General features: G+C 35.6%; 1 protein-coding gene across 1 annotated transcript in view; it reads right to left on the bottom strand.

Moving 5' to 3' along the window:
* Positions 1 to 278: 278 nt before the first annotated feature.
* PKHD1L1 (PKHD1 like 1) overlaps positions 279 to 27,022 on the bottom strand; it is a 157,128-nt gene continuing 130,384 nt past the window's right edge. The window contains exons 68-78 of the mRNA XM_063079268.1: positions 25,951 to 26,116; positions 23,253 to 23,485; positions 22,886 to 23,053; positions 20,942 to 21,099; positions 17,910 to 18,045; positions 14,757 to 15,101; positions 8,743 to 8,894; positions 8,195 to 8,341; positions 7,728 to 7,881; positions 3,392 to 3,661; positions 279 to 289 (exon numbers count right to left, since the gene is read on the bottom strand). Coding sequence (XP_062935338.1) covers positions 279 to 289; positions 3,392 to 3,661; positions 7,728 to 7,881; positions 8,195 to 8,341; positions 8,743 to 8,894; positions 14,757 to 15,101; positions 17,910 to 18,045; positions 20,942 to 21,099; positions 22,886 to 23,053; positions 23,253 to 23,485; positions 25,951 to 26,116 — 1,940 coding nt within the window. The remainder of the gene's footprint in view (positions 290 to 3,391; positions 3,662 to 7,727; positions 7,882 to 8,194; positions 8,342 to 8,742; positions 8,895 to 14,756; positions 15,102 to 17,909; positions 18,046 to 20,941; positions 21,100 to 22,885; positions 23,054 to 23,252; positions 23,486 to 25,950; positions 26,117 to 27,022) is intronic.

Here is a 27,022-nt window from a genome sequence, read left to right as displayed (position 1 = left end):
ATACAATAACTTGAAGGTGGCATATCTGTTTCCAAATCAAATTTCTGGAAGTTTTTTGAAGTGAAATAGGAACATGCAAACATAAGGAATCAAAAGAAATTTATATTTTGAACAAATCTGATTTTTTGATTAAAGCTAATTTGTACAATTTATATATTATAAAAATATTTTAACATATTTACTTGAAAATGCTATAGATTTTTTCTTGTGCAACAAAATAGCTCATAAATAAGCAATTCTTGTATTTTTGTTTTCCTCCTGTTCTTCAGAACAACACTTTAGTTGCTTCCTAAAAAAAAAAATACAAAAAAATTTTAAAAACTAGTAATAACATATTATGTGATTTAAAATGTGTTTCATTAGTTTTAACTTTTCTAATATTTGATTGTATGGTTAACAGGGAAAAAGTAATATTTAAAAGTTAGTATTTCAAAGTTACCAATGTAATGTTAGAATCAGTAATGCTTTTTTTTTTTTTTTTAATGAGAATGTGGATAGGGAATTGCGGTGCTTACACATTTTTTGTATTTTTCACAGTCAAGCTTTGCCATTTTATTTAGTAGAACTTCATGATTTTCTTAAAAGTAAAATATTGTTAATTCAGAATGCAAATTTATAAAATAACCTAGCATTTTAATCTATTAATTATGTTTAAATCATCTTATGTTTTTATTGGAAAATGAAAGTTTATTTAGTAGCAAAGAAGCCATTGATTAAGTATTTCATTTGGAAAAAGTCCTGAAAAAGATCTGGGAACTGTATTATTTACTAATGATTTGAAAATGGAATTTTTAAAATTTGGTACAATATGAAAATTGTCAGGAAAAAGCAGGGTGAAAGTCATTGAAGATAATTAGGAAACAGTGCATTTAATGAGAAAACACAAAGTGCACAAATACACATTAAGTAACACACATTTAGCCAACTAGACCTTATATTTAATGTTTCTTAGAAGAAAAGAAATAAATTTAAGCAATACCTGTCTTAAAATAAATAACTGGTCTTACTTTTATTAGAATTCTAGAGACAAGAAAACTGGCATAAAAATAACTTGTGTGTTGTTCATTTACCTATTGTCCCTCAGCTCCAAACCCACCTACCTGTGTCCAGTTATATGAGGCCAGGACCAGGTCTCTGCAAACTATGCTTCTCCCTTGACAAGTGGACCCCAATTAGTTTCTTCCATTAGGAGGGAAGAAAGGATTTACTCCTTCTTGTTTTATGGCTGTTCCTGAAGCCCCAGTAGTTGGTTTTAGCCTCTAGTTTGTTTTGTTACTCCCAGAACCAGCCTTACTGTGTCTTCTCATCTTGATCTTTTTTATATTTAAATTTAAAATCTAGTCTTGGCTTTTATTATTTGAAATACTTCAGTATCCTTCCAAATTATTACTCTACCTCAAATTCTTCCTCAACCTTATTAATATTTTTATGTGATGCTTTCATTTCATTAATCTGTCAGAAATTTTCCCATTAAATCAGTTGCAAACTGATTACTATCTGCCAATTAAAGCTCTTTAAAATTTGCCTACAATACCAGTATTCAACATTTTCCTCTAAGTCTGAGGTGAGGACTTAACCTCCTTTTAATGCTTAAGATACATTAAACCACATTTTTAGTACTATAATATGTAAGGCATGTATATGGTCTTCTAAGTGCTCACTATTTAGTGAGGAAGATAGATTTGAATATGTTTATATAAATACGCTATAGAAAAAGCTATAACAATGATATAAATAAACTGCAATTGGAGAACAGAGAGAGGAGAATTAAATGTAGAGTGAAAAGAAGGGAAACATGCTAGAGGAGGTGGAATTTGAGCAGGACCTAGAAGGATGTTGAGGTAGATTCGGTGAGCAGAGGAAGATAGCCTAAATAGAGGAACATATGTGGAAGGGAAAATTCTTTTCTAGGAGTAATTTGGTACAAGGAGACAGTCTTCAAAACTGGTTTAGGGCCTTTGGTGTTGATTATATTTTGCATGTGGTGAGGACTCTAAGGATTTGAGATTACCATTATTACTACATGATCTTGTGCTTTAGGAAGCTAAATCTGACAGCAATATGGAAGATAGGCTGGAAGTGAGGGATTTTGGATACAAGAAATTCAGGAGGCTATTGCAATAGGTCATGTGATAAGTAAAACACTTGTAAGCAGAGCAATGAGACTTTAAATGAGGGACAGATATGAAACATTATGATTGGTTATAGATGGCACTAAACACCTCAAGGGATGCTGGAGCTTGAAGGACAGGAAGCAGTATAAGAGGTATCAGCCTGAGGGGATGAAAAGTTGGCAATGGCATTAACTGAGATGGGGTAACAGGAGACGTATGTTCGAAAGAAGATGAGGAATTCTGTGCTGAACATGTATAGTTGGAGACACCTGTTTCCACTCCCACTTTTTTCTTTGCACCTATTATATCTCTGTTCTCAAGGAACTTTTTCAAGCGACTTTTTCTCACCCTCTCAATCTTATACATTTTATATGGAGTACTTCAAAAAGTTCATGGAAAAATAGAATTAAAATACAATACAAATCTTTCCATGAACTTTTTGAAAACCCCTTGTATAGTCTCAACTTTCATGTGTTGCTGATGGAGTGACATTTATAATCATCTCTAGTCATTCTAGCCAATGGGGACCTCTTCCTCCTATTAATCTCTCTAATATTCACTATCACTGTCTGCCTACCACTTCTGATAACAAGCATCTTGACTTTCCTTAGTGAAACCACACCTCCACCACTCTCAGCACCTTACCCCATGTGATCAGGCCAAATTAATTGGAACACTGTGGCCACAATGATTGGTTCAGCAATTGGCATGTGACCCAAGCCAGGTGAATGACATAACTTTGGGACTTTTGCTGGAACTGTTGGGAGAGAGGTTTGCTCTTTCTGCATTGGCTGCTGGGCTGGTAGAATGTAAACATGAAGATATTGGTGGATACTTTTGCCATGATGATTGGGGAGGTGACGAGTCAGCCTGGCAGTGAATCCCCCACTAAGGAGAATGGAGCCACAAGATGGAGAGACACAGGTTGTGGATGGCATCATTTGATTCCTTGGGTCTAGCTGTGGCAGAAACTAGACTACTTTTGGACTTCTCAGTTAAATGATCACTTTACTGACTAAACTAATTGAAGCTGAGCGTCTGCCCCTTGCAACTGAGAAAGAGTTCTGACGTTACCTGCACTTCCCATTCCCCATATTCTTATATACCAACACACAATGTAACATTTTCTGTCTTGTCTCTGCCATGAGGCTGTTGCTTTCTCTGTGTCTGCAATAGTGTCATGCACAAGTGTTGTGCACACAGCCTTCATTTAGTAAACATTTACTGGTACCAGGTATGTAGAGACATACATTATATAAAAAATGAACTGTACTTACCCATAGCTGTGTTAAAAATAAAATCTGCAGCCATAAATATTTCCAAGAGCAAAATTCTTCCCATCAGACAGCCAATTACTACAGTCATTGTCTGGGCAGATGTCCCCACCGTGGACACTTTGCTGCTGCTGCTGCTGCTGCTGCTACTACTGCTACTGCTGCTACCACCGCTGCTACTGCTGCTAGAGACAGACTGTTCTGGCAGGCTGAAAGTTCTGGATTCCACCCGAGCAACATTATCCAGTATAAATTCAATCTTATAATTTTTTCCTAGACAAAAAAAAGCATCATAGCTTATAACTTCCTTTTATGTTTGCTTGTTTTTGTATAGTTCCAATTTGGTTTTCATTTACTTAAAAATACTGTGGAATTCCTAATGAAGTATTTTTGGAAATGGAGTCAAATGGATTCATTTAAGTAGAAGCAAATATACAGAGGGTCTCCCAGAAGAGTTCAATCTGCCCATTAAATATGGGCAGGGGGAGCCTGGGTAGATTTTCTTACTGCAGCACAGTACCTCTTCTTAGGGTTTCTTCCTAGTGCCCAGGACTGGAAACAGGCTGTTTGAAATAGGGACACTAGGGAAGGAAGGTGAAGGTATGAATCTCTAGTTCATCCATGTATACCTGAACTAGGAGTGGAGAAGCCTCAGCCTCATTTGGGGGAAGTGGAGATGTATACTGAACATTTTACTTTGAAAAATTTCAAACTAGAGACGTGTTGAAAGAATAGTACAACAAACACCCATATGCCCTTAACCATCTTCCGCATTTGCTTTGTCAGATGCTTTTGTATTGCAAGACTGTGACTCTTCCTTTCTTCTTATCTCAGGTAGACATCTTGGAGAAATATTGTTACATATGTTTAGAATGTGAAAGATAAAAAGCTCATTCAAATATTTTTTATATCCACATGTTAAATCTTCCCACAGTTTTGAACATGAGGTAACCAATATATTTTTCCTGGACATAATTTCTTCTGGGACTAACTGCTATCGTTAATAGCAGTTACCACAGAGTAGGGTTTGTTAATACTTGTGCAATCCTGTAAATTTTTACTCCTCTGTTTTCTTTATTATATTTTTAAAAAGTCTTTTCTGTTTTCATTTTTTCTTTCTTTTTGAGGGAGAGGATATAATCAGATCTTGACCACATTTGAGCTTTCACAAACAATAGCAATGAATTCTATAATTTTCAAGATACATGAGCACTGTTCTATAGAATTTTCCACCACTGACAATTCATGACAATTGGTGTATTTAACTTCTTTTTTCAATTTGAGAAAAAAAAACCTGGATTTTTGTGACAGGTATATTTTTTCTTAATGTTTCTGATGAGTAAAGAATTTAGGGTGGTGTTTGGTTTGGTTTGGTTTGTTTTTTCCCTCCTGCAGTATTGTGAGGAAGCCCTCACAATGTTCTCATGGAGAGGCTGCATGGAGGAGAACTGAAAAACCCAGCCTAAATTCAGAATGAAGACCTTAGAACTTTGACCCAAATGGCCAGGCTCAGCTATTAGAAATCCCTAGCTGAAGTCCCAGACATCATGGAAAAGAGATGATACTTCCCTGCCCAATTTCCTGACCCACGCAATTGTGAGCAAATGAAATGGTTGTTCTTTTAAGCCTTTAGATTTTGGGCCAGTTTGTTATGTAGCAGTAGAAACTAAAACAAACACTACACTTTACATAGGTCACTGTGAGACTATGAACATAACTTACTCCACCTTGGAAAGCCCTTTCTATTTGCTGTGTCTGTCATGTGAACCCTGCCCACAAAAGTTATCCAGTAACTAGGGGTAAACTGTGAGAACAAAATGTAGAAACAGCTTGCTGATTACAAAGAAGGAACTTAATGATTAATTACTGGTATAGCACCAGCTGGTTGGGCTACCTACATCACAAGACATCCAAAGATAATAATCATTGTCATAAGACAATTGGAGTTAATAATATTAGCTCATTGCTGAGTTAGTAATTGCTTCTTGGCTTTTTTCCCTGCTTTGTGTGAACTGCCTATATAAACTGACTATGTCTCTGTGTTGCTGCCCACCTGATCCATCATCTTGCAAGTAAGTTACACGCTCAATTAAAATTTTTTTGCTTTCATGGAACTGCCTGCCTCATTTTTCAGTCCTAAGAAACCTTCTCATTTTGGTGGGCATTTTGCCTTTGCTCCACCTTCAGACAGTCGCTAGACAAACATGTTCCAAATGTCCATTAATAATACTATCTTTACTTCGGTTGGTCAAAGATGCAGTCTCAGCTCTTTACTTTCTTTCTCTCTCACCCTTTTCTCACCTAATTCTCACATCCCTTTTTCTGTGTTAGAACCAACCACAACCCATATTTCCTCTACACAGGTGGCCCTGTTTTGCTCTTTTTAGAGCTATACATAGAAGAAGGCACTGCTGGGCTGTCAGGCTGCAATCTGATTTGCAAGGGGATTTCCTACAGTGCAGTGATTGTGCGGTACCTACTGAAAAGAGTCAAGGGAAAGATGTTTTACTAATTTTCGCACATATGCTTTGTTGTTATAATTTTACTGGGGTTAATCTACAAACTGACTAATTGATCTAAAAATAAAGAAGAGATGATTATATTTGCCTTTCTTTATTATACATAAACAGGAAACCGAGACCCCAAACTTGATAAAAGAAATAAAGGAGAGAAAGAGAGAAAAAGGGAGGGAGGAGGAGGAGAGGAGGCAGGGGGATGGGGAGGGGAAGAGGGGGAGACAGGGAGGGAAAGAAATAGACAAATGAGAAGCAGTGGTGTTCTTCTCCATAGCAGGTGAGATAGACACTCCAAGGGAAGCTTTGAATTCCGAAAGAAAATTACTGTTTAAAAAGAAAGTGCTTTAATTATTATTTTGTTACTCTAATAAAATGCCAAGCCTTGTTTTATTGCTTTAGCACTGCAGTGATCTGGCTACTTTGGAATATCGGTATTTGGAAATAGTAGTTTGAAGATGTTGGTTACAAGTTCAGGTGTTTGCCACTGGGCACTTACTGGGTCCACCTTCCTGGGGAGGCAAGCAAACTTCTCTTCAGGCAGGGTTCTTGTCAGGTGCCTCATTTCCCATAAAAGGATTTCAGTCCAACACCATTTACGTTGTGTTAAAAGAATTTGGCTCTGCCCTTAACCATAAGCAATAGGACACTCCAGGTACTTGTACAATAGTACAATGTTGAACTCATTGTCATTTTTTATTCTTATCAAACATTAAGTTGAGATACTGCTGCCCAATGGGTGTACCTACTATAGGGCATTATTAGAGCATGAAAAAACAAAAAATAGTGAAAGAAAATCCTTCAGAATAATTTTAGCTTTAAAGAGTTATTTTTTAAAAATCAAGTCTTGTTGGAATTTCTTTTACTTATTTTTCATAGTTCTGATCTATGTGTGCGTGTGTGTGTGTTTCAGGGAAGAGAGAAGTAAGAAACGGGGAGTGCCACTATATAACCTTTTCAGAAGTTAAGACCTCTGAAGGTCTTATGGAGCCCGGGTTGGGGTAAACAGATTAATGGAGGTCTGTCTCAAGTCTAAGAAATTTATCCATTTCATTCTTTTAGACACTGTATGATCTATCACCAATAGAGATCTGGTTTTCAATATATCATTTGGGCACCAGTATAAAGGCTTTTATCAATTGGAGTTACATAAGAAACATAACTGTGGAAGTTATGGCTATACTTGTATTTACTGTATCTATAGTGAAGGTATATCACTTAGTATAGATTCATTGGGTACACTTTATGGGAACTCATAGGAAACATTTGCTCTGATCTCAGAGCAATTTATAATTCTCCATAGCAACTGGTTTGTTTATCTGATGAATGGTATGAATCATGATAGTGCTCATGTTTTCTCCTCTGCACTGGCTTTCCAAAAGACCAGAGCCAACTTACTAGCCCAGCTCTGAATTTCTGCATGGGACATCAAGGTCATATAAGCCTACTTTATCCTTTCCTTCCTTGAATTTGAAAATCCATATATTAATTTTTCTAACTATAAATGTAATACATATTTTGTGAGAAAATTTAGAAAAACACACAAATGGATAAAAAAGAAAACATAAATCAGTATGTAATTTTGATGTATATCCTCAAATGATCTGTTTTCCTTAATTGCTTATTTTAATTTCTATTGTTTTGCATATTAAATATATTTTTGTAAGCTAGTCTAAATATCTTCCAAAACAAGGCAGAGTATACAGCATTCTAATTTCTGTAATTTATTGAGCAGAGCATTACAGAATGCTTTGTTCATTAGAAGAAAAATTATAATTTTTCTTATTCATGGGTGTATATGTGAGGATCCAAAATACTATACTCACCTGTTGTAAGAGGAGTAAGGTCTGTGTAGTTGGCCCAACAGCTGCTAAATGGAATTGTCGTATTTCCACTAAGTCCACTGATTTGGTTATTATTGGAATCCTTTAATATGGCCTTCAAAGTCAGTGAAGTAATCCCAACTGATACACAATTACCCTAAAGATAAAAAATAGTAGATAGTTTTTAAAATTGTTTTTTTCATGCTATTTTTAAATCTATGCAAAACTATATTTTAAAATCCTCATTACTAATTTAAAATATGCAGAGGCTCCTTATTCCACCCAAAGAGTTCATAAATATGGGCAGAAAAGCAAGTTTGTTTAAATGTTTTTAAAACAGTAACGTTCAACTTCTAAGGGTGCAATCCACAGGCTGCCAGCACACCAGAATTAGTAAATTAGTAAATTCTCATCCTCCAGAGTTCATAACTTACTTCCTTCACTTAAGTAAAATTTTGAGTTAAACTTACATCGGAATCTATTGCCTTTACTGAAGGCTGCTGAGAAAATGGCTGTCCTGGTTGTGCTGCCACCGGCTGAGTGATCACTGAGAGTGAGGACACAAAGGCCACATGATGAACAGGAAATGCAGACCTTTCAACTGGTTGGGCAGTCACCTGTGAATGGACGTGAGTAATGAAGTGGTTTTCACATAATAAACTTCATTCAACAGCAAGCTCATCTTAGCCAGGCTAAGTGTAATATATTCATTGTTTATTAAAAATATGTTCAAAATGTAAAATTATTACAATATCCCCTAGATCAAATTAATGAAGTACTGTTATAAATATTTAAAGCAAAGCACAGTTGAGACCAATGCACAATTTTTTAGAAAATACACTCCTTTTTTCAAATTTCTTTATTACCTTTCTAGTGATCCCATAACAAATAGACAACAATTAGAAAGACACGCCCTATAAAAACTACCTCGAAATGGAAAAAGAAAGCTGTAATAAGAAATAAGCAACAATATTTTAAATGGCTAAAATGCATTTTTTTCGTTGTTGCATTTTCTTACCTTAATCCATCCAGAATCACTTGGGCTGGGGATAGGACTGGTAATAGACATGGAAGAAATATTAAATCCAAACATATTGCTTGTTTTTCCTAAAATGATAGCTTGACCCAGAATACCAACAATTTCCTGGAGTTGAGATAATTGCATCTGACCTACAGGGAAAGAGTATTATGACATCTGAATTATAACAGAAATGTGAGAACATGTGAGTTTTTTACTTTAGTTTTGTTTTTCATTGCTCCATCATGTTACAGAATTCTAAGGCTTTCTAATTGTATCCGAATTAAACATGACAAAGTCATATCAATGAGGCTGGGAAAATAAAAAACTCAGTAGAATATGTTTGAAGCTGAAGCTGAAATTAAAGAAAAAACAAAGGTAGATAAAATAGATACAATAAAAACGAATGAAAATATAATGGTAAAAATAAATGTCTCTTAATACTTTCCCATGTCATTCTTTGGTGAAGGGCTATCACCTTTATCTTACATCATATACAAAAATCAACTTAAAATGGATTAAAATCTAAATGTAAGACCTGAAACTATGAAATTACTAGAAATAAAAAATAGGGAGACATCTCTGTGACATTGGTCTGTGCAATGATTTTTTGAGTACAATACCAAAAGCACAGGCAACAAAAGCAAAAATAGACAAACAAGATTACATTAAACTAAAAAGCTTCTGCACAGCCAAGGAAACGATCAACAGAATGAAGAGACAACCTACAAAAAGGGAGAAAATATTTGCAAATTGTACATCTGTTAAGCTTCCAAACATTCAAATCATGAGTGTTCCAGAAGAGGAGGAGAAAAGAAAAGGTATGGAAAACCTATTCAACGAAATAATAAATGGAAAACTTCCCAGGTATAGGGAGAGATATGGACTTTCAGGTGTAGGAGGCTCAAAGATCCCCAAACAGATTCAACCCAAAAAAATCCTTTCCACAACACATTATAGTCAAACTGGAAAAGGTCAAAAAGACAAAGAGAGAATATTAAAAGAAGCAAGAGAAAAGCATCAAGTCACCTGTAAGGAAGACTCTATCAGACAACAGCAGACTTCTCAACAGAGACTCTATAGGCCAGAAGAAAATGGGATGATATATTCAAAATACTAAAAGAAAAAAAAAAAAAACTGCCAGCCAAGAATACTGTACCAGCAAGGCTATCCTTCAGAAAATGAAGGAAATATAATGTATTTTCCAGACAAACAAAAACTGCAGGAGTTCACCACCACACGACCAACCCTACAAGTAATCCTTAAGGAAGTCCTGCATTTGGAATCCAAAAAATGATAATCACTACCACGAATACACAAGAAAGAACAAAACCCACTGGTAGAAAAAAAATGTAAATAAGCAAGAGAAAAAACCATCACAAAAAACCATAATGACAATGTAATAATGCCCCTGCTTTATTTCTGAGTTTAGTAATTTCAGTCTTCTCTCTTTTTTTCTTGGTCAATCTAGATAAAGGCTGGCAAATTTTGTTGATCTTTTTAAAGAATCAACTTTGAGTTTTGTTGATTTTCTCCATTGTTTTTTAATTCCCTATTTCATATATTTCTGTTGTAATTGTTGTAATTTCCTACTTATATTTGCTTTTGGTTTAGTTTACTTTTCTTTTTTCCTATTTTTTTAAGGTAGACATTTACATTAGTGATTTGAGATTTTTCTTATATTTAATATGGTGTTTACAAGTATAAATTTTCCTCTAAGCACTGCATGAACCCTACATCCTATAAATTTTGATGTGTTGCTCTTAGATTTTTATCTCAAAATATTCTCTAATTTTCCTGTGATTTTCTTTTTACCCACTGTTTATTTAGGAGAGTGTTGTTTGATTTCCACACATTTGTGAATTTTCTAAATTTCCTTCTCTTATTGTGGTCAGAGAACATATTTTCTGTGATCTTTGTGTTTTTAAGTGTATTAAGACTTGCTTCACGGCCATAAATAAATAAACTTAAAAAAATTGTATAAGGAACTCAAACAACTCAATAACAAGAAAACAAACAATCCAACTAAAAAATGGGCAAATAATCTGAACAGACATATACAAATGGCCAACAGGTATATAAAAAATGCTCAATATAACTAATCATCAAATAAATGCAAATTAAAACCACAATGAGATACCATCACATACTTGTTAGAATGGCTATTACCGAAAAGACAAAAGATAAGTTTTGGATAAGGAAGTGGAGAAAAGGGAACCCTGGTACACTGTTGATGGGAATGTAAATTAGTGTAGCCATATGGAAAATATTATGAAGATTTCTCAAAAAACTACAGATAGAACTACCATACAATCCATCAATCCCACTACTGGGTATGGGAGGGATCTTCCAAAAGTTCATGGAAGGATTTATATTATCTTTTAATTCTATTTTTCCACCAACTTTTTGAAGTACCCTCATATATCTAAAAAAATGAAATCAATATAATGTAGATATATCTACACTCCCACGTTCATTGCAGTATTACTCATAACAGTCAGGTTATGGAATCAACCTAAGTGTCCAACAGATGAATAGATAAAGAAAATGTAGTATATATGCACAACAGAATACTATTCAGCTATGAAAAAGAAGGAAATCCTACCATTTGTGACCACATGGGTGAACCTGGAGGACATTATATTAAGTGAAATAAGCAGGTACAGAAACACAGGTACCTCATGACCTCACTTATATCTGGAATCTAAAAAATTTGAACTCATAGAAGTAGAGAGTAGAATGGTGGTTACTGGGGGCTGGGGGTGAGGACAGGGGGGGGATTGAGGTGATGTTAGTCAAAGGGTACAAAATTTTAGTCAGATGGGGGGAATAAGTTCAAGAGACTTATTGTACAACATGGTGACTAGAGTTAATAATAATATATTGCCTTGAAAAATGCTAAGAGAATGGATGTTAAGTGTTCTTACCACAAAACGATAACTATGTGGGGTAATGCATATGTTAATTAGCTACATTTTATCATCCCCCAATGTTTACTGTATATAGTTCAAAATATCATTTTGTACACAATAAATACAATTTTATCTGTCAATTAAAAATAATAATAATAATAATAAGTAAATAAATATGCATTGCACTTCCCCCCTCAAAAACACCACAAAACACCAAAACAACTGTAAAACAGCTGTAAACAGGGTAACGTTTTGGTGTACTGGTGTACAGTGTGATATAGGCCTTGTTAACAACCTCGTTCCGAGGTATGCGCCTTCCATATCCAGAGTCATCTGTGAGGATTCAGATCATTGAGTTTCTTCCACTAAGGCTAAGCCATGAAGCTTAGTGTGCTGAGATGAAGGAGGCAATGTCCTGGGCCAGGGGGCCTCACGTGATACTTTGAAACCCATGCTTTTAGAGACTTTCAGTCTGGTCAGTTTAAAAGGTCTCTTTTGCATGACAAGACTCTTTTGGACAAACGCTCAGTCTTTCTGATTCTTCCCTTTCCTCTCACTCTGTCCAGGACAGTCTTCTCCTTGAGGTCTCCCAAGTATGAAGGCTCACATGACGTAGGAGCAGCAGTGCAAAGGTGCTTCATGTCCATGCTACTACTACTTTGTCTTCACCGGTTTTTGAGTCAGAGTGGCAAGTCTGATCTGGTCTGCACTGTTAGGTTCCCTCTGACCTTTTGACATGTGAAGGCATCCATTTCTGCTGATTGTCACCTAGAAACCAGAGAGGACTTGAAGACCTCTTATTCCTGACCCCAGGACGCTGCCTGCCCAGAAGTCCCCCTAGTATTTAAATAACCTATTTCCAGAACATCTGGGAACTACTGGATATCCTGATACTCTGCGAAAGCTATGGGGAACCAGGAGCATGACAACATGCACATTTTTCTTGCCATTTCCCAGTATTTTGCTGTGATATCACTCCATGCCAAGTTGTATGGCTTTCCTTGAGATGTGAAACTCTATCCCAGTCTGTATCTGGAAAACATACCATTAGCCTGCCCCTTTCCCTTGTCTCTACCCTCCATGCTGTTAGACTGTCTTATATTTATCTGGATAAATCTGACTAACAGACTAAAATTGGTTTAAGGATATGAGGGCAGGAGAGGCTGTTTGTGAGGAAATTTAGGTCACATATAGGAAATAAATCACAGTTTCTTTTAATGTCTACCATAGAGTGGTAGATTTTGGACCCCACTACATGTGAGGCTTACCAGATTTCAAAGAGTGGGTGATACATCTGTATGTGTACCATACACCCACTACAAGTCCTAGACTAAATTAACAGGCTAAGTTATGTTGAGTCCAAAGTCCTGACCCTGTAAGTCCAAGGAATTACAGGGCAGATGCAGGACTTTAACCTATGACTCTGGGCAGAGAACGTCGTGGGAGATTTGGTTGCAACACGAGCCTATGGTTTCTACACTCTTTCAACCAAGAGAGTTTATAAGCACCTCCTTTGACTCATGCAAGCCTTTGGACAGGCGTATCCCCACAAGGAAGAAGCTTCTTCCTACCTAACTGGTAGAATTCCAGAGTGGGTATGTGGTGGGTGCATAGGTTCAACGCCCAGAAGCAAACTTCCTGCGGAAATGAGTGATGACGCCTAGTGGCAGAAAGTGAGAACTTCACCCAGTACCCAGGTTTACAGAACGGCCTGTGAGTTTAATGAAAAACACACTGAATAGAGAGAGAGAGGGCAGATCCCTATTCTGTGGGCCTGAAGTTTACACAATTTTAGAAGCTCTCTTTAAGAAAAAGAACGCAGAAAATCTTACTTTTGTATCTTTTATAATAACATTCAGTGATTAGACCACATTATTAGGACCCCTCCTAGAGCCTTGAGAGTAAAAGCCCCTCCTAGGACTTGCACAAGAGAGGGGCCTTGAAGCATGAGCTTCATCAGCTGGATGGTAAATCTTCCTCTGACAGAGACATAGATCTTCTGTTCTTGGAGAGGGATAAGCCTAGGTGAATGTACTTGTGTTTGACCACTGCAGACACAGCACGGTTGGGAGTTAGCAGAGGGGATGCTGTTGCATGCCACAAGGCCAGGAAAGTTAGTGGTACCTCAAGAGATACGTGTGCAGAGCAGAGAACACCACCCACCCTGTAGCAGAGGCCATGAAGCCAAGAAGGCAACATGAGGACCTGAGGTCAAGACAGACCTTGGTATTCAGAAGCCGACTTTAAAGAAACTGATGAAGAGGAAGAAAATCTGAAGGGCTGAGCATTTGCCCAAATGCTCAAACTGAGTCACCCTATGGAAATGATTTAAAACAGCAGAGATAACTCAGATGGGCCAGGTGAGCTTCTTTTTATCTCTGATACCTAGAAAATGGGGGCAGGGGAAGTGAGGGACAGAGAGAGGGGAGATGGCTGGGGGGGTGATTAGATTAGTCATAGGAAATAAAGACAGAACATGTTCTTGCACATCGGCCCTTGTTGTCAAGGTAAATCTGTGACTTCACTACAGAAATCTAATCCACCACTCTACTGCTCAGAATATCTATTCATTAGGAAAACATTCACAGTCCTTTTTCTGACTTCCAAAGCTCTCTACCATCTAGCACCTGCCCACTGCACAGCTTCGCCTCTAGGAGTTTGCACTTCCTGGCTCCTTCCACTCCAGACCAATTGGACCACTCAGTTTCTCGAATGCACCAAACCCTTACCAACTGTTTCCTCAGCCTAAAACACTCTTTCTTCTTCCTCTCCTCAATGACTGACTCTTTTCATCCTTAATCTCTCAACTAAAAGGTCACTTCCTTAGGTAGGTTTTCCTAGATCTTTCATATTAGGTCAATTCCTTTTGTTGAATTTATTAATCACTACAATCACAAAATAGAGACTGAAATTTTTTCGCAATTCCAAGATAATTTGGGATTACTGGAAAAGAGAGGGAAAAAAGTCTCTAGACCAATACAGGAGTCAGGATGTGGGTCGGTGTGATTTCCTGAGGCCTAGCTCATCAGGCCCTGGCAGGGTTATTTATAGACGTGAATTTGATAATTACATTCCTCTGTCTCAAACGTCTCTTATTCATACCTGTGGTTTCATTGCTTAAGAACTGAGTGGGAGGCTCTCCAATCTCTAATTCAATTGTGAGTCTCATTGATCTCTTCCTCCGCAGACTCTCCCCTCGTGTTATTTTGCTGATACGGATTTTGTCACTTGGTATGTTTAGGAACAAGGCAAGGTTTCTAACCAGATTATTAGAGCTGTAGAAGTCATCTTCTGTTATAGCAGGTAACTGGAAAGAAACGAATATGACTGTGGCAGTGTGGATTTCAACAGGTATAGTTCCTTTAACCAAAAGGTAAAGCATCTGGTAGGTTCTATCAAAGTAGTTTTCACCAAGGACAGTGGAATCCAGATCAGGAAGAAATTGCTCTGTGAAGGAAAAAAAGCCAAAACAGTATAGTTAAATATATTTATATTACCACAGTCACCATGCAGTATATAATATTTGTTTGGATTTAGAAAATACCAAAAGGGTTCAACATTATCATTCTTTCATAACAAAGTATGCACATTAAAAACACTTATAGAACTGACATGCAAAATTATAGTCAATCCTTTAATAATACCATTAATAATCATTATACATTAAATTTATTTTTAAAAGTGATTAGCTATAGACAAAATGTAAATGAGAAACAAATTTAATTATGAACTCAGAAGCATATACTGTACTTGTGACACTATTTACATGTTCAGAATTTTAAAGCCTTGACTGAAGACATTTGGTAATTTAAAAACATAAATTTCACTTTAATAGCCATCTAATCTTTGCAGTGCTATATACAAACTTTTGAAAGAGCATTCATAACTCAGTATTTCTATTTTTTACCAAGGATAAAAGTATATAATAAAAATGAAGTATATGTGAAAACATCTCAGAAGATTCTTACGCCAATGAAACAGGTTTACATTTCAGCTTGAAAAATCTTCAGTTAATGCAAACAAATTCTATAAGCAAACTGAATTTTGTAAAAGTGATTGACATTATTATATGTAATGAGTGAAAAATATACAATTTTATGACAGAGTATCAACAACGTCTAAGAGCTAATAAATCCACTCACACATACTGAGCCCAGACAAAGCCTAAATTGCATAACAGTAGTTAAATGAAGCATGTAGCTTCTTACCACACATTTCATAGTGAAGCTTACTAGAAAAAAAGGAATTAAAATTTTAGGAAGAAGAGGGAATTTCTTATGAATGTAACAGACTACAGCATTAAGAAGCCATTTCATTATTGTTATATATTTCTTTACAATCTAGTAGTATAAATTGTAGATTTAGTCTGGCTTAAACATTGTGTGAATCTGAAGAATGTGATTTGTGTTATAAATTGAAGCTTCTCTCAAGCTACCATTAGAAGCACATACACCATTTATCTTAGGTGACTGTCTCATATTTTCACAGTAATGAAAGAAGCAGAGACATAGATAATAATAGAACATGTAAGATAATCTCTCCCCCCCAAAAAGTATAGATTCATAATACAGGGATTATTTTCAAAATTATTATATTATTTTACTTTCCACATGCCAAAGAAAAAAGTTCACTTAAAAGCAATGGTATTTCAGAAAAACAACACACACACACACTTATCTGTAAGAGGGATGTGCCTTCACATTGTTTTTCAGCCCTCTAGCACCTGTGTAAACAATTCCTCTATTAAATTCTGCTTATTGAGATAGTTCCTTAATTCTTGACCTTTAATGATAAACTACTTGGTACCATATGTGTTGTTTTAAAACAGTTAAAAATTTATGAAAATTAAGCTGTAAATACGCACAATCATTTGTATATTAAAAGTGATAGTATTGACTCAGCTTATAAGAAAGCGACAGCATAATGGTCAAGTGCATGGGTTCTAGAGCTAGACTCTGTTTTCAAGTCCTTGCTCTCTGCCAGTACCAGATTTGATCCTACTATGGACTGAATTCTGTCCCCCGAAATTCATATATTGAAGCCCTATCCACCGATGTAATGGTGTTTGGAGATAGGGACCTTTGTGCGGGAATAAGGCTTAGACGTTATCCTGAGGGTTGGGCTCTCATGATGGAATTAGTACCCTTATAAAAAGAGACACCAGAGAGCTTGCTCTCACTGTCTCTGCCATATAAGGACACAGCAAGAAAGTGGCCTTCTGCAAGCCAAGAAAAAACCCTCAGCAGAACTTGATCCCGCTGATCTCAGACTTCAGCCTCTAGAACTGTGAGAAAACGAATTTCTATTTAAGCCACCCAGTCTGTGGTATTTTGTTATGGCAGCCTGAGCTGATTAAGACAGAGACCCTGGTAAATTACTTTACCTCCTGTGCCTCAGATTACTCATCTGTGCCTACTTCATAGGGTTACTATGATATAGTAATAATGAGTTACATGTAAAGCACTTAGAACAGTGCTCAACATATAGTTAGATCTCTGGAAACATTAGATATCCATACTATTAGTAGAAAGAGGGCTTGTTCTAAAAATCGTAGAGAGTATAGATTACTCATTCATATTCTCAAATCTAGTTTATATTATAATCTATAGCATACATTTATGTAATGATTAGTTGAGATTATGGAGTTCTTCTAAAAATGATAATAAACAGCAAATGTGGACTAGAATATATGATGCTGGTCTCATTAGAACTCTGTTTAACAAAAAAATTTAAATGAGCAAAGATCCATCCTGGTTTAGTAAGTGGATGTTTAATCTCTTTCAGATATTTCATTTAAATCAAGAGTTTACTTTATCATATTTACTTCACAGTGTTTAGCTTTCTTGGCAATACTTTTGGTGACTGCCAATTAATTTAGGCTCTGAGCTTTATGGAATAGAAGTAAAGCAGAGATTACTTAAATACTAAGAAAAATGTCTTGTGGGCACAGGGATAACTAAACTCAATGTATGTAGAAGGAAAAAGTTCTAAGGGAGCAAAAGAATGCCCATCATAAACAAAAACTTCTATCTGGCTATGTTCAGATACTTAAGAGTTCCATCAGGTGTGATCTTTCAGGACACACACGTTATAAATGAACCCATCTTAGTATTTGGTGGACCTTGACTAAAAGCTTATTTTCTTCCGCATTCATCAATGGCTAAGGAATTAAATATTAATAATGAAACATTATAAAGAATTTTATAAGTAACTAAGTACATATATTATGTGCACTGTACTTTTCTTAGGAAATACCTGGGTACAGATGTCTGTTAAATTCACAGTGTTTCTGTTGGGCATTCCATACAGTATTTTTGGGACACACCAATGAATTGTTCACATAGACATCCAAACGCTGAAGTGTGGAAAAAAAAACTCCTACTAGAACAGCCTGTTAAAAATAAACAACATTTTTGTCTTTTAAGAGAACAATAAAATAGAAAATGTCTTTCAACTATGCATACCTTTTTAAGCTATTAAAACTAAGTTTTATGGATTTAGCATAAATATTCAGCTCAAGTTTTTTCCCAGCTTTATTGAGGTATAATTGACAAATAAAATTGTATATAGTTAAAGTGTACAATGTGATGATTGTACATTCACATATACATTGTGAAATGATTACCACAATCAAGTGAGTGAACACAACCATCACATCACACAGTTACCTTTGTGTGTGTGTTGGGGGTAGGGAATGCTTAAGATCTACTCTGAGCAAATTTCATGTATACAATACAGTGTTACTAACTACAGTCACCAGGCTGTGCAATGTATCCTCAGCACTCACTCATCTTTAAATGAAAGTTTGTCCTCTTTGACCAGCATCTTCCACCTTCTTCCCACCCCCTTTACCTCTGGCTACCACCATTCTGCTCTATTTCTATGAATTTGACTTTTTTTTTCCTATTCCACATAGAAGTGATATCATACAGTATTTGTCTTTCCCTGTCTGGCTTATTCCACTTAGCATAATGCAAAGTGCCAATAATTTTCTTCTATTTAGATTTTATGGCATGATTCTGAGATTCTCAAGAGTTTGTGAGGAAATCCTTTGGTAAGATGCGTGATACTCCTTAAAGGCAAACTTCAGTTGAGTTTCCTTATCAATTTCCAATTATTTCTGAGTTTTAAACTATGTAAAACTGTGTTTCTATACAGTTACCACAAATACTAAATTTTCCAAGGCTACAGTTTTACATTAATAATAACGAAATTTCAGAACTCAGGTTTAAATACTGAATAGCAAGGAAGTGTAATTTCTCTTTCTTTTTATGAACTATAAATTATAAATGGGCTTACATTCAACCATTCATGTAGACATTGCAACTTAATCCTTAATTGATGATTCTCAGTAGAAAAGTGTAATATGAGAAAGAAATTATTAGAGGAGTATCTCTAAATTAAAGAGTTTCTTTAAAAGACAACAAAGTACAATATAGGCTTTCAGTTCCAGTGTCATGGAAAAGGGGGAACTTACTGCTCTGAATAATGCAACCACACAAAATTAGGTTTTTAATGTTGAAAAAAATGCTTATCTCTGATAAAAATTTGGAAGTAAGAATAATAAAAATCAGTCAAAATAACAGTCTTCTCTGATTCATTTTTTTCATTTTTCATGTTTGTATTCCCAACATTTTATGCTATCAGGTATAACCAAAAAGTAAGGAGACTGGCTTTTGCAAGGGCAGGGAAAGATTAGTAAGGAGTCTAATAAGCTATACATAGTTCTGAAATTTTCTTTGACATTGTCTTCAGAGTCTCAGAATATTAACAGCACATTACTTTGTGGTTACTGTTCTTATTTTTAAAGTTAAAATATTCTCTTTCAATTTTTTTAAAAACAAAAGTCAAATTCCCATCTCCACCAGACAGTATTCCAGGCGCTTGCAAAAGCTAGTGCCTTTTTTTTTTTCCAGCTTACATTCTGGAGTGAGGATAGAAATAATAAAAAGTAATCTATAAGGCATGTAGGTGATAAGTGCTATGGAAGAAAAAACAAACAAACAGTAAATCAGGGTATGAATAACTGGGAGAGCCAAGTGGGGAGAGGTGGTCAGGGTAGGTCTATTGAGAAAATGGGATTGGAGGAGATGCGGAGTCAAGTCTCCTAGGGTAGAATGTTCTAGGCTGATGCAGCATCTGAAACACAGGCCCAAGTGCTAGAATGCCTGGTGTACTGAGAAACAGCAAGGAGCCCAGTGAAGCAGCAAGAGAGCTAAGGGATGAGGCAGATTCCCATCGAGTCTCGTAGGCCACTGTGAGGACTCTGACTCTTTTACACAGACCAAGAAATGATGAAATAATGAAATGGAAAATGATGGCAGGGTTTGGGGCACAGGGAAGACCTGATCTGAATTCTGTTTTGAAGATATCTCTCTGGCTAGTAAGGTGAGATGGACCACAGAAGTGCAAAGGTGGAAGCAGGAAGGGGAGTGGAAGGGCTCACATTGGACAGGAGCAGTGTAGGTGGTAAGGAGTGGTCAGGTGCTGGATGTTATGAAGGGAGATTCAACTGAACATGCAGATGGATTGGAAGGGGAATGTGAGAGAAATAGACGCGGCAAGAGTGGTTGGTTCCAAGGTGCTGTCTGAAAGGATGGAATTGCTATCACCTGAGAAGGGGCAAGTGTCTTTTTCTCATCATTCTTCTCTGCTTCTCTTTATCAGCCTCCTTTCTTCACATTCCTAAACTCTGGGACTTTGAAATCTCATAATCAGAAAAGAAAATCCTAATTAAGAGACTGCTGTGTAACCTCATACTCTTTTCCCACTGTCTTAGTATATATTAATTTAATGATCCTGGCTGAATTCAGTTCATAGCAAAGATTTGACATTATTGAGGATAGTTAAAATAACATGCTGCAATCTTTGAAGTAAATTCCAAAGGTGTGTTTCTAATATATATAAGTAATAGCAGCACTGAAGAATAAATATATAATTCCAAGTGCTCAGTTTTGGGTATACACTATTTTTATGTAAAAATGCAGGTTTGCTTGTGAATCTCACAAGACACAGACATCACTGTCACACCTCATATATGGAGTACCAGAATCAAGCATGTTTGGGTGTGTGGGGGGCGGTGTTTGATACTCATACATACTTTCAGGCTGATGAAGATTGTCTGGGATAATAGTATTTTTAGTAGTACCCTGATGATGCATCCTTGAAAATGAGGTGTAAGGCTGATGATGTTAGAGAGAACAAGAGATATAATCCTTAGCAGATAGAAATACATGCAAATAATCAACACCAATAACTCTCAAGACGTTACATCTATCTTGCCCTACCTTGTTATGGTCAACGTTAAGCAACATCAGTCGAAGATTCTGAGGACTGGTACCAGTGAAGTAAACCTCATAAGACTTGTTCAGAGCCACAATGCTATGAAACAGGGACAGTCTTCTCTGACACGTGTATCCAGCACACCAGCCATGATCCTGTGGGCCTAAATCCATGCCAAATGAAATTTTATGTTCCTATGTTATGAATATTATTAATGCAGAATCTCAAGAGTAATTGTATTAAAAATAAATTGCAGTGGTCAAGTTCAAATGCAAGTTCAGCGTTTATATCCATTATCCATCCATCAGCTATCCAATCACCTTAGCTATTTCTCAAACCTTGGCTTAAAAAGAAGGCAGGGAAGCAACTCCTTTCTATCACCCTTACTTTTACACTGCCCAGAAAGGTAGATTAATGTGTGTTGAGGATTTGTACTGGAAGGTCACTAAAGGAAATAATAGATTTCCATGTATCTCTACTTTAATAATCATATTCAAGCTCAGGCCACATGGTGAGGAAGAAAATGCTTAATCATTTCTTCTCCATATCAAATGTGAATTTGGGTAGGGATCTAACTTTCTTAGGTCCTTTGCAGGAAAGTGTGCTGTAACAGAGTTAATTTGTTAAAGGTGGAGCCTATACCTGGAAAACATGGATATTTGCATTCCTGAACAATTTGATTCATTCATTTGTTCTTTTACTCATTTGTTCATTAGTTAATTTGTAAATTCAACAAAGAAGTTTATTTTGATCAAGTTTCTAAACTTCCTTCATTTTAATTTTAATTTAATAAATTTTTGTTAAATACTGTGACTACAGATTCTATTGGAGAGTCAACATCATTACTAAACTGAAGCCATCTGAGAAATAATGCTCCTTCAAATCCTCTAGAAAGCCAAAAGTGGATGCTTTTCTACCTAAATCCAGACATTTTCAGAACAAGTGTAATATGGCTTTCATGGTAAATTTCTCTATTTTAGTTTTAAATTGGCTCAGATTATATATATATATATATATATACACACACACACACATATATATATGTGTATATATATATATACACACATATATATGTATGTATAAAACATTGATATATATATACATATATATATAAAACATTGAGTGAAATATGGAATGATGAATTTTGTGGAAGTATTTATTCACTAGGTTTGCTAAATTTCCTGGCTTACCTGGAGGTATTATCAATATTTAACTGAACTTCAATCAAATTTTAAATCAATATAAACTTGTAAAGCTCAAGTAGAGCATAACCTTTCCCTTTTTAAAAGTATAGATCCTGCTTTTAAATATACCTTCTTTGTAGGTTTTGAAAACAAACATAAAGAAATGTCTATATATAAAATGAAAAATTTAGAGTGATAAAAATTCATACTTTTAAAATACAATTAAGTATTAATATTTAAAAGGAAATTTTGATGGTATTCAGTAACTTTTATCTTAGAGAATTTTTTTCCCATCTAGTACAGGGCATTCAAAGCTCCAGTGATTCTTCTACCACCTTCATGATTTTTCCACTCTGCTATCATTTCTTTAAGAATTCTTTAACTTGAAAGTCACTCTTTAAAATTTAAATCCATTTTAAAGAGTAACATCATGTCACTATTGTAAGTGGAAAACTTGTATTGCTTGTCAAAAAAGGGAAATGTAAGAATAAATTCAGTGAAATCTTTCTTCATCATATACAACAGAGCAATTTGAAAACATCTCCTCCACCTTCCATTATTCACCGACTTATTTAAAATTGTTCCCATCATCTCTGTTTTATAAAATCTGAATGACAGCATTTGAAATTGAGTTAATTGTAGGTCACAGAAACCAGGAGGATCACATGTTGGGGTGGGAGAGGTGAGGAGAGACTTAAGATCATAAAACTTTGGGATACACCTGATTTAGTTCACTCTATTTTCTTTAACATGTTTAACACCTACCATTGATGAGATCAACATAACCACTGCCCACTACAGCCACTGGTGAAAGTCTTCTTGTTTCTGTGTCAGAATCCAGGCTTTCGATAACCATCATTGCGTATTCCATCCCAAAGCACTTATAGCTCTGCCACTCCAGAATGTATTTACAGGTTGAATCCCTAATAATTCCTGGAAATATATGTATACATATTTTAACAGTGAAAAATAATCTCTTTGCAAAAACATCCATGTGCTATATTTTTCCTGTTGTATAAGACTAATAAGCAGAAAGTATAAGTTATTGGTTGAGTACATCAATCATTAAAAATAAAACGTACATTTTGTTTCATGAACTTGAATACTAACAACAGAATAAGATCCAACAAACCTTTATAAGGTGCTTTTTCAGTGACAGGAATTCTACTTCCATTCAAGAATGTGAGCATCACTTTAGGAATTCTGTAGTCTCCAATTCCTAGTTGGCTGTTTCCATTCCATTCATATTCTGCTTGAGGTATCACTGAACCAGAATTCCCCAGAAAGGAGCCATCTAGGTCTCTAAGAAAAGTTTTCCTTTTGGCATCACAAACCATGTCTACACAATCAGATGGATTCACCTTACTGTGGAGAAAAGGTAGAACGGATGATTTAGTTCACTTTTCCTAGAGAGCAATATGAATATACTTGAGTATTTGATAAGAGGGTATCCAAAAACATCGATTGATTGGGTACTATTTCAGAAAGGATTCAAAGTGGGACCAAGTGGCATATGTCACTGGCATTTTAATAAAGTCTGCTTTTACATTGTGTTAATTTGGACCATTATTATGAATTCATTAACATTTCAAAAGGACAAGTTATATCTGTGGGATATAAAATTAGAGTTCCAATTTTCTATTCATATTTTTTTGAATGTTAGATTTTATGTTTGTTTATTATTCACAATATACTAACACTGCCCTATACAGCAGGTGGACAGGACATACAAAATCCCTGTGTTGGCAAGGAAGTCTTCACTATTTTTTCCTTCTCATCTTTAAAAATCATAAAAAGTATTGTGTACTCTAAAATAATCTAAATATTTAATAAAAGTTCCGTCCCTTTTACCTTCCTATCCTAATCTTTTAGGCTCATCACCAATTGCAGGTTAGTATATATTCTTGTAGACCTTTGTCTATGTATATTCAGTATATTTGTATTGTGATTTGTATGCTATATATTTTAGTAACCATTCTGTAGATAGTTTGACTATAGGAGATGTGATATTATATACTCAACATGTAGTTCAACAACAGGTGGTAGTTTGATTTTATCTTGAGTTACCTGGAATGCTGATTGATTGTTATCTGGTTATAATAATAAAATCACTGCTTAATGTATAATGTACATACTATATATTCAAATGGTACACAGTATACTTATATAATACCATGGTATTCACTTTATATATAATTTATTCCAGAGTTATAGCAACAAAATAACAGTGGAAAGATCAGATCTATTAGAGAGCATCTAGCACATTTCTCCCTTTTTGCTAAAAGAGAGACATGAAGCGGTAAGTTATCGCTTACTGTAATATACAAGTACCAGTTCTGGAGAAGGATTTTAATAAATATTTCTGTAGTTCATGAGTTCTTTGTGTCCAGATATGTGCAATGTACTTTGTAAGCAAGTCTGTGAGTAGGGTGCCCAGTGGCACTCTTTTATATTGTGGCTTTGGACTCTGTTTTACCCCAGGTTCCCAAGAAACAAAGCCATTTTTTGTTCTAGTGAGTTATTGAAGAAATCCTCTCAAAAGGGAGGGTGAGAAGTCACATAGAGCAAGGAAAGGAAAATGAAGATGACTGTGGTCTGTAGACCAGCTTCAGTCTGACACCATGGAAACCTCTAAAAGATAAATTGCATTATAGAGGTGTTGTTACCTTAAGACAAGGAGACCTGCCTTGCACTCCTGAATTGGCCAGTCATTTTCCATGGACTGCAGGGGTGGTAGTGGTAGGGAGGACCTTGGCCTCCCGAGGCTACTTCTATCTGTCTTAGAGCAAAGTTCAAAAAAGGGAGCAACCGTGGGCTGATATTGGCCCACATTTAGAGCATTTGAGGGTGGGGTGCACTGCCTAGTAAAGACATCTGGACAGCACCAACAGCATCCACAGGAAGCACAGAACTTGAAGAAATTATGTTTGAAGATACAATATTTTCTTCATGACCTAGATATTAAAATTATATATTAAATCTGAATGATTCAATAGCAACTAAATTGAAGCTAATAACTTTCTGAGAAGGGGCTCTATTGGGCCAAAAACCACTGTAGTCAATAATGATTAAATGAGTAAATTTTGGGCTGTCATCAAAATAAAGTTAGATAAAATCAAATTATTGATGAAATGTGTACTTCTCTGAAGAAATATCTATTGAATCACAAAGCATCATTCCTTCTCTTCTCCCCTAAACTGAAAATGGTCAAAGATCACTAATAGAAATTTTCTTTCCTCCATTATCATCTTATATCTAAATTCCTGATCTGTACCTTTTATAAAAAGTAGGAATTATTGGCTATATTCTTCTATGACTCAGAATCTAAGTGATCAGCTTCTGGAAATGTCCTGACACCAACTGATGCTTGCGATCAGAAAAATCACTGTTCTAAGTTTCTGTATATTTACAGTCACAATCATTATAACGGCTGACATTTGATTTCCAATCACATTTTGGGGTGCCTGTGATAGGATATTTGGAAAGCAATAGGTAACAAAAAAGGGAAGCAAAAGGGAAGAAATGATAGTGATGTCTCTTATCTCATAATTACTATTAATGTAGAACATACTTTTATATTTAATAATGATGTTAGTGTTGGTGCACAAAAAAAGTGGGAGAAAATATGCATATTAAAGCCCAGTTGTTAAAACTCAACTAAGAACACTTAGATTTACATTATTCAACAGTCTTGATTTCCATAATGCTGATTAAAGTTTTACAGAAATTAGTAGTTATTAGTAACTTTCTCAGATTTTTAGCAGGGAGAAGGAAGAAAGGAAAACTATAAAGACAGGGGAAAAAAAAAACTGAGTTTTCATATACTTCACCTTATATCTGGCCTGTGTATAAATATTTTTGATTGTTCCGTGGTATCGACCAGTTGTATATTCTTCACGTGGATTGGATGCTGTAAATCCTCATTTAAAGGGTTAGTAATGAATATCACATTAGTGTCTCCTGAGCAAACATTCTTAAATCCAACAAATGTTGAACCTAAAACATAAATAATAGAAAAGTAACTATCTTTTTTTGAAGAAAGTGGAAAAATCAGATTTATTTCACACACATTCTACCAAACACATTCTTTGCCATGACCCTGAACATGGAACTCTTACCTGATACAATACATAAGTCTACCACTATTTGTGGTACACTGTTGCTCCCCTATATCCACACTCCTGTGTAATCCTCTCCCACATTTTCTTTGGGTTTGGCCACATGACTTGGCTTGGCCAGTGTGACAACAACAATCATAACATAAGCAGAGATCTGGGGAGTGCCCACATATTAGGACTTGCTCTCTCTTAGTGTTCCTGGGAATTCTGTGACTTTCAACATAAGAGTAAGTGATTGTGGCTCAATCACCCATCACCCCAGCCAATGGCCAGCACCAACTATCAGTAAGCACCAACCACCACACATGGAAGTAAGACTATCCTAGACTAACCAGCCCATAGCCTTCCTGTATACTGATGGCAGACTAAGGAACAAGCCCAGGTGAGACCAGGAGAAGAACTACTGGGCTAGACAAAGCCAAAATGGCCGATCCACAGTATCATAAACTGATAAATAGTTGTTTAGAGGCTCTAAATTTTGGGGGTGGTTTGTTATGCAGCAAAAGATAACTGAAACACTATTTTTCTCTTGAACTCTTTGAATAGATTATGTGACCAAAAGATAAAATTTATTGGATCTAAAAATTTAATCTCCATTATACTTAAAATCCAATAACTCAAAAAAGATAAAAGTAAAATGTGACTTCCAAAATTCTTATCAGTTATGTTATTTATTACCCTTCTTAATTATATTTTCTCCTAAGAAGAGATTTTATACATGAATATGAACCCGTAGATGAGTATTACTAAAATACTATAGTAGCAGATGCTGCTTGTTTGACTG

Source organism: Cynocephalus volans, chromosome 15, assembly GCF_027409185.1.
Source record: "Cynocephalus volans isolate mCynVol1 chromosome 15, mCynVol1.pri, whole genome shotgun sequence".
Lineage (NCBI taxonomy): Eukaryota > Metazoa > Chordata > Mammalia > Dermoptera > Cynocephalidae > Cynocephalus > Cynocephalus volans.
The sequence above is the reverse complement of the archived record's forward strand: the minus strand, read 5'-3'. Positions and strand labels throughout refer to the sequence as shown.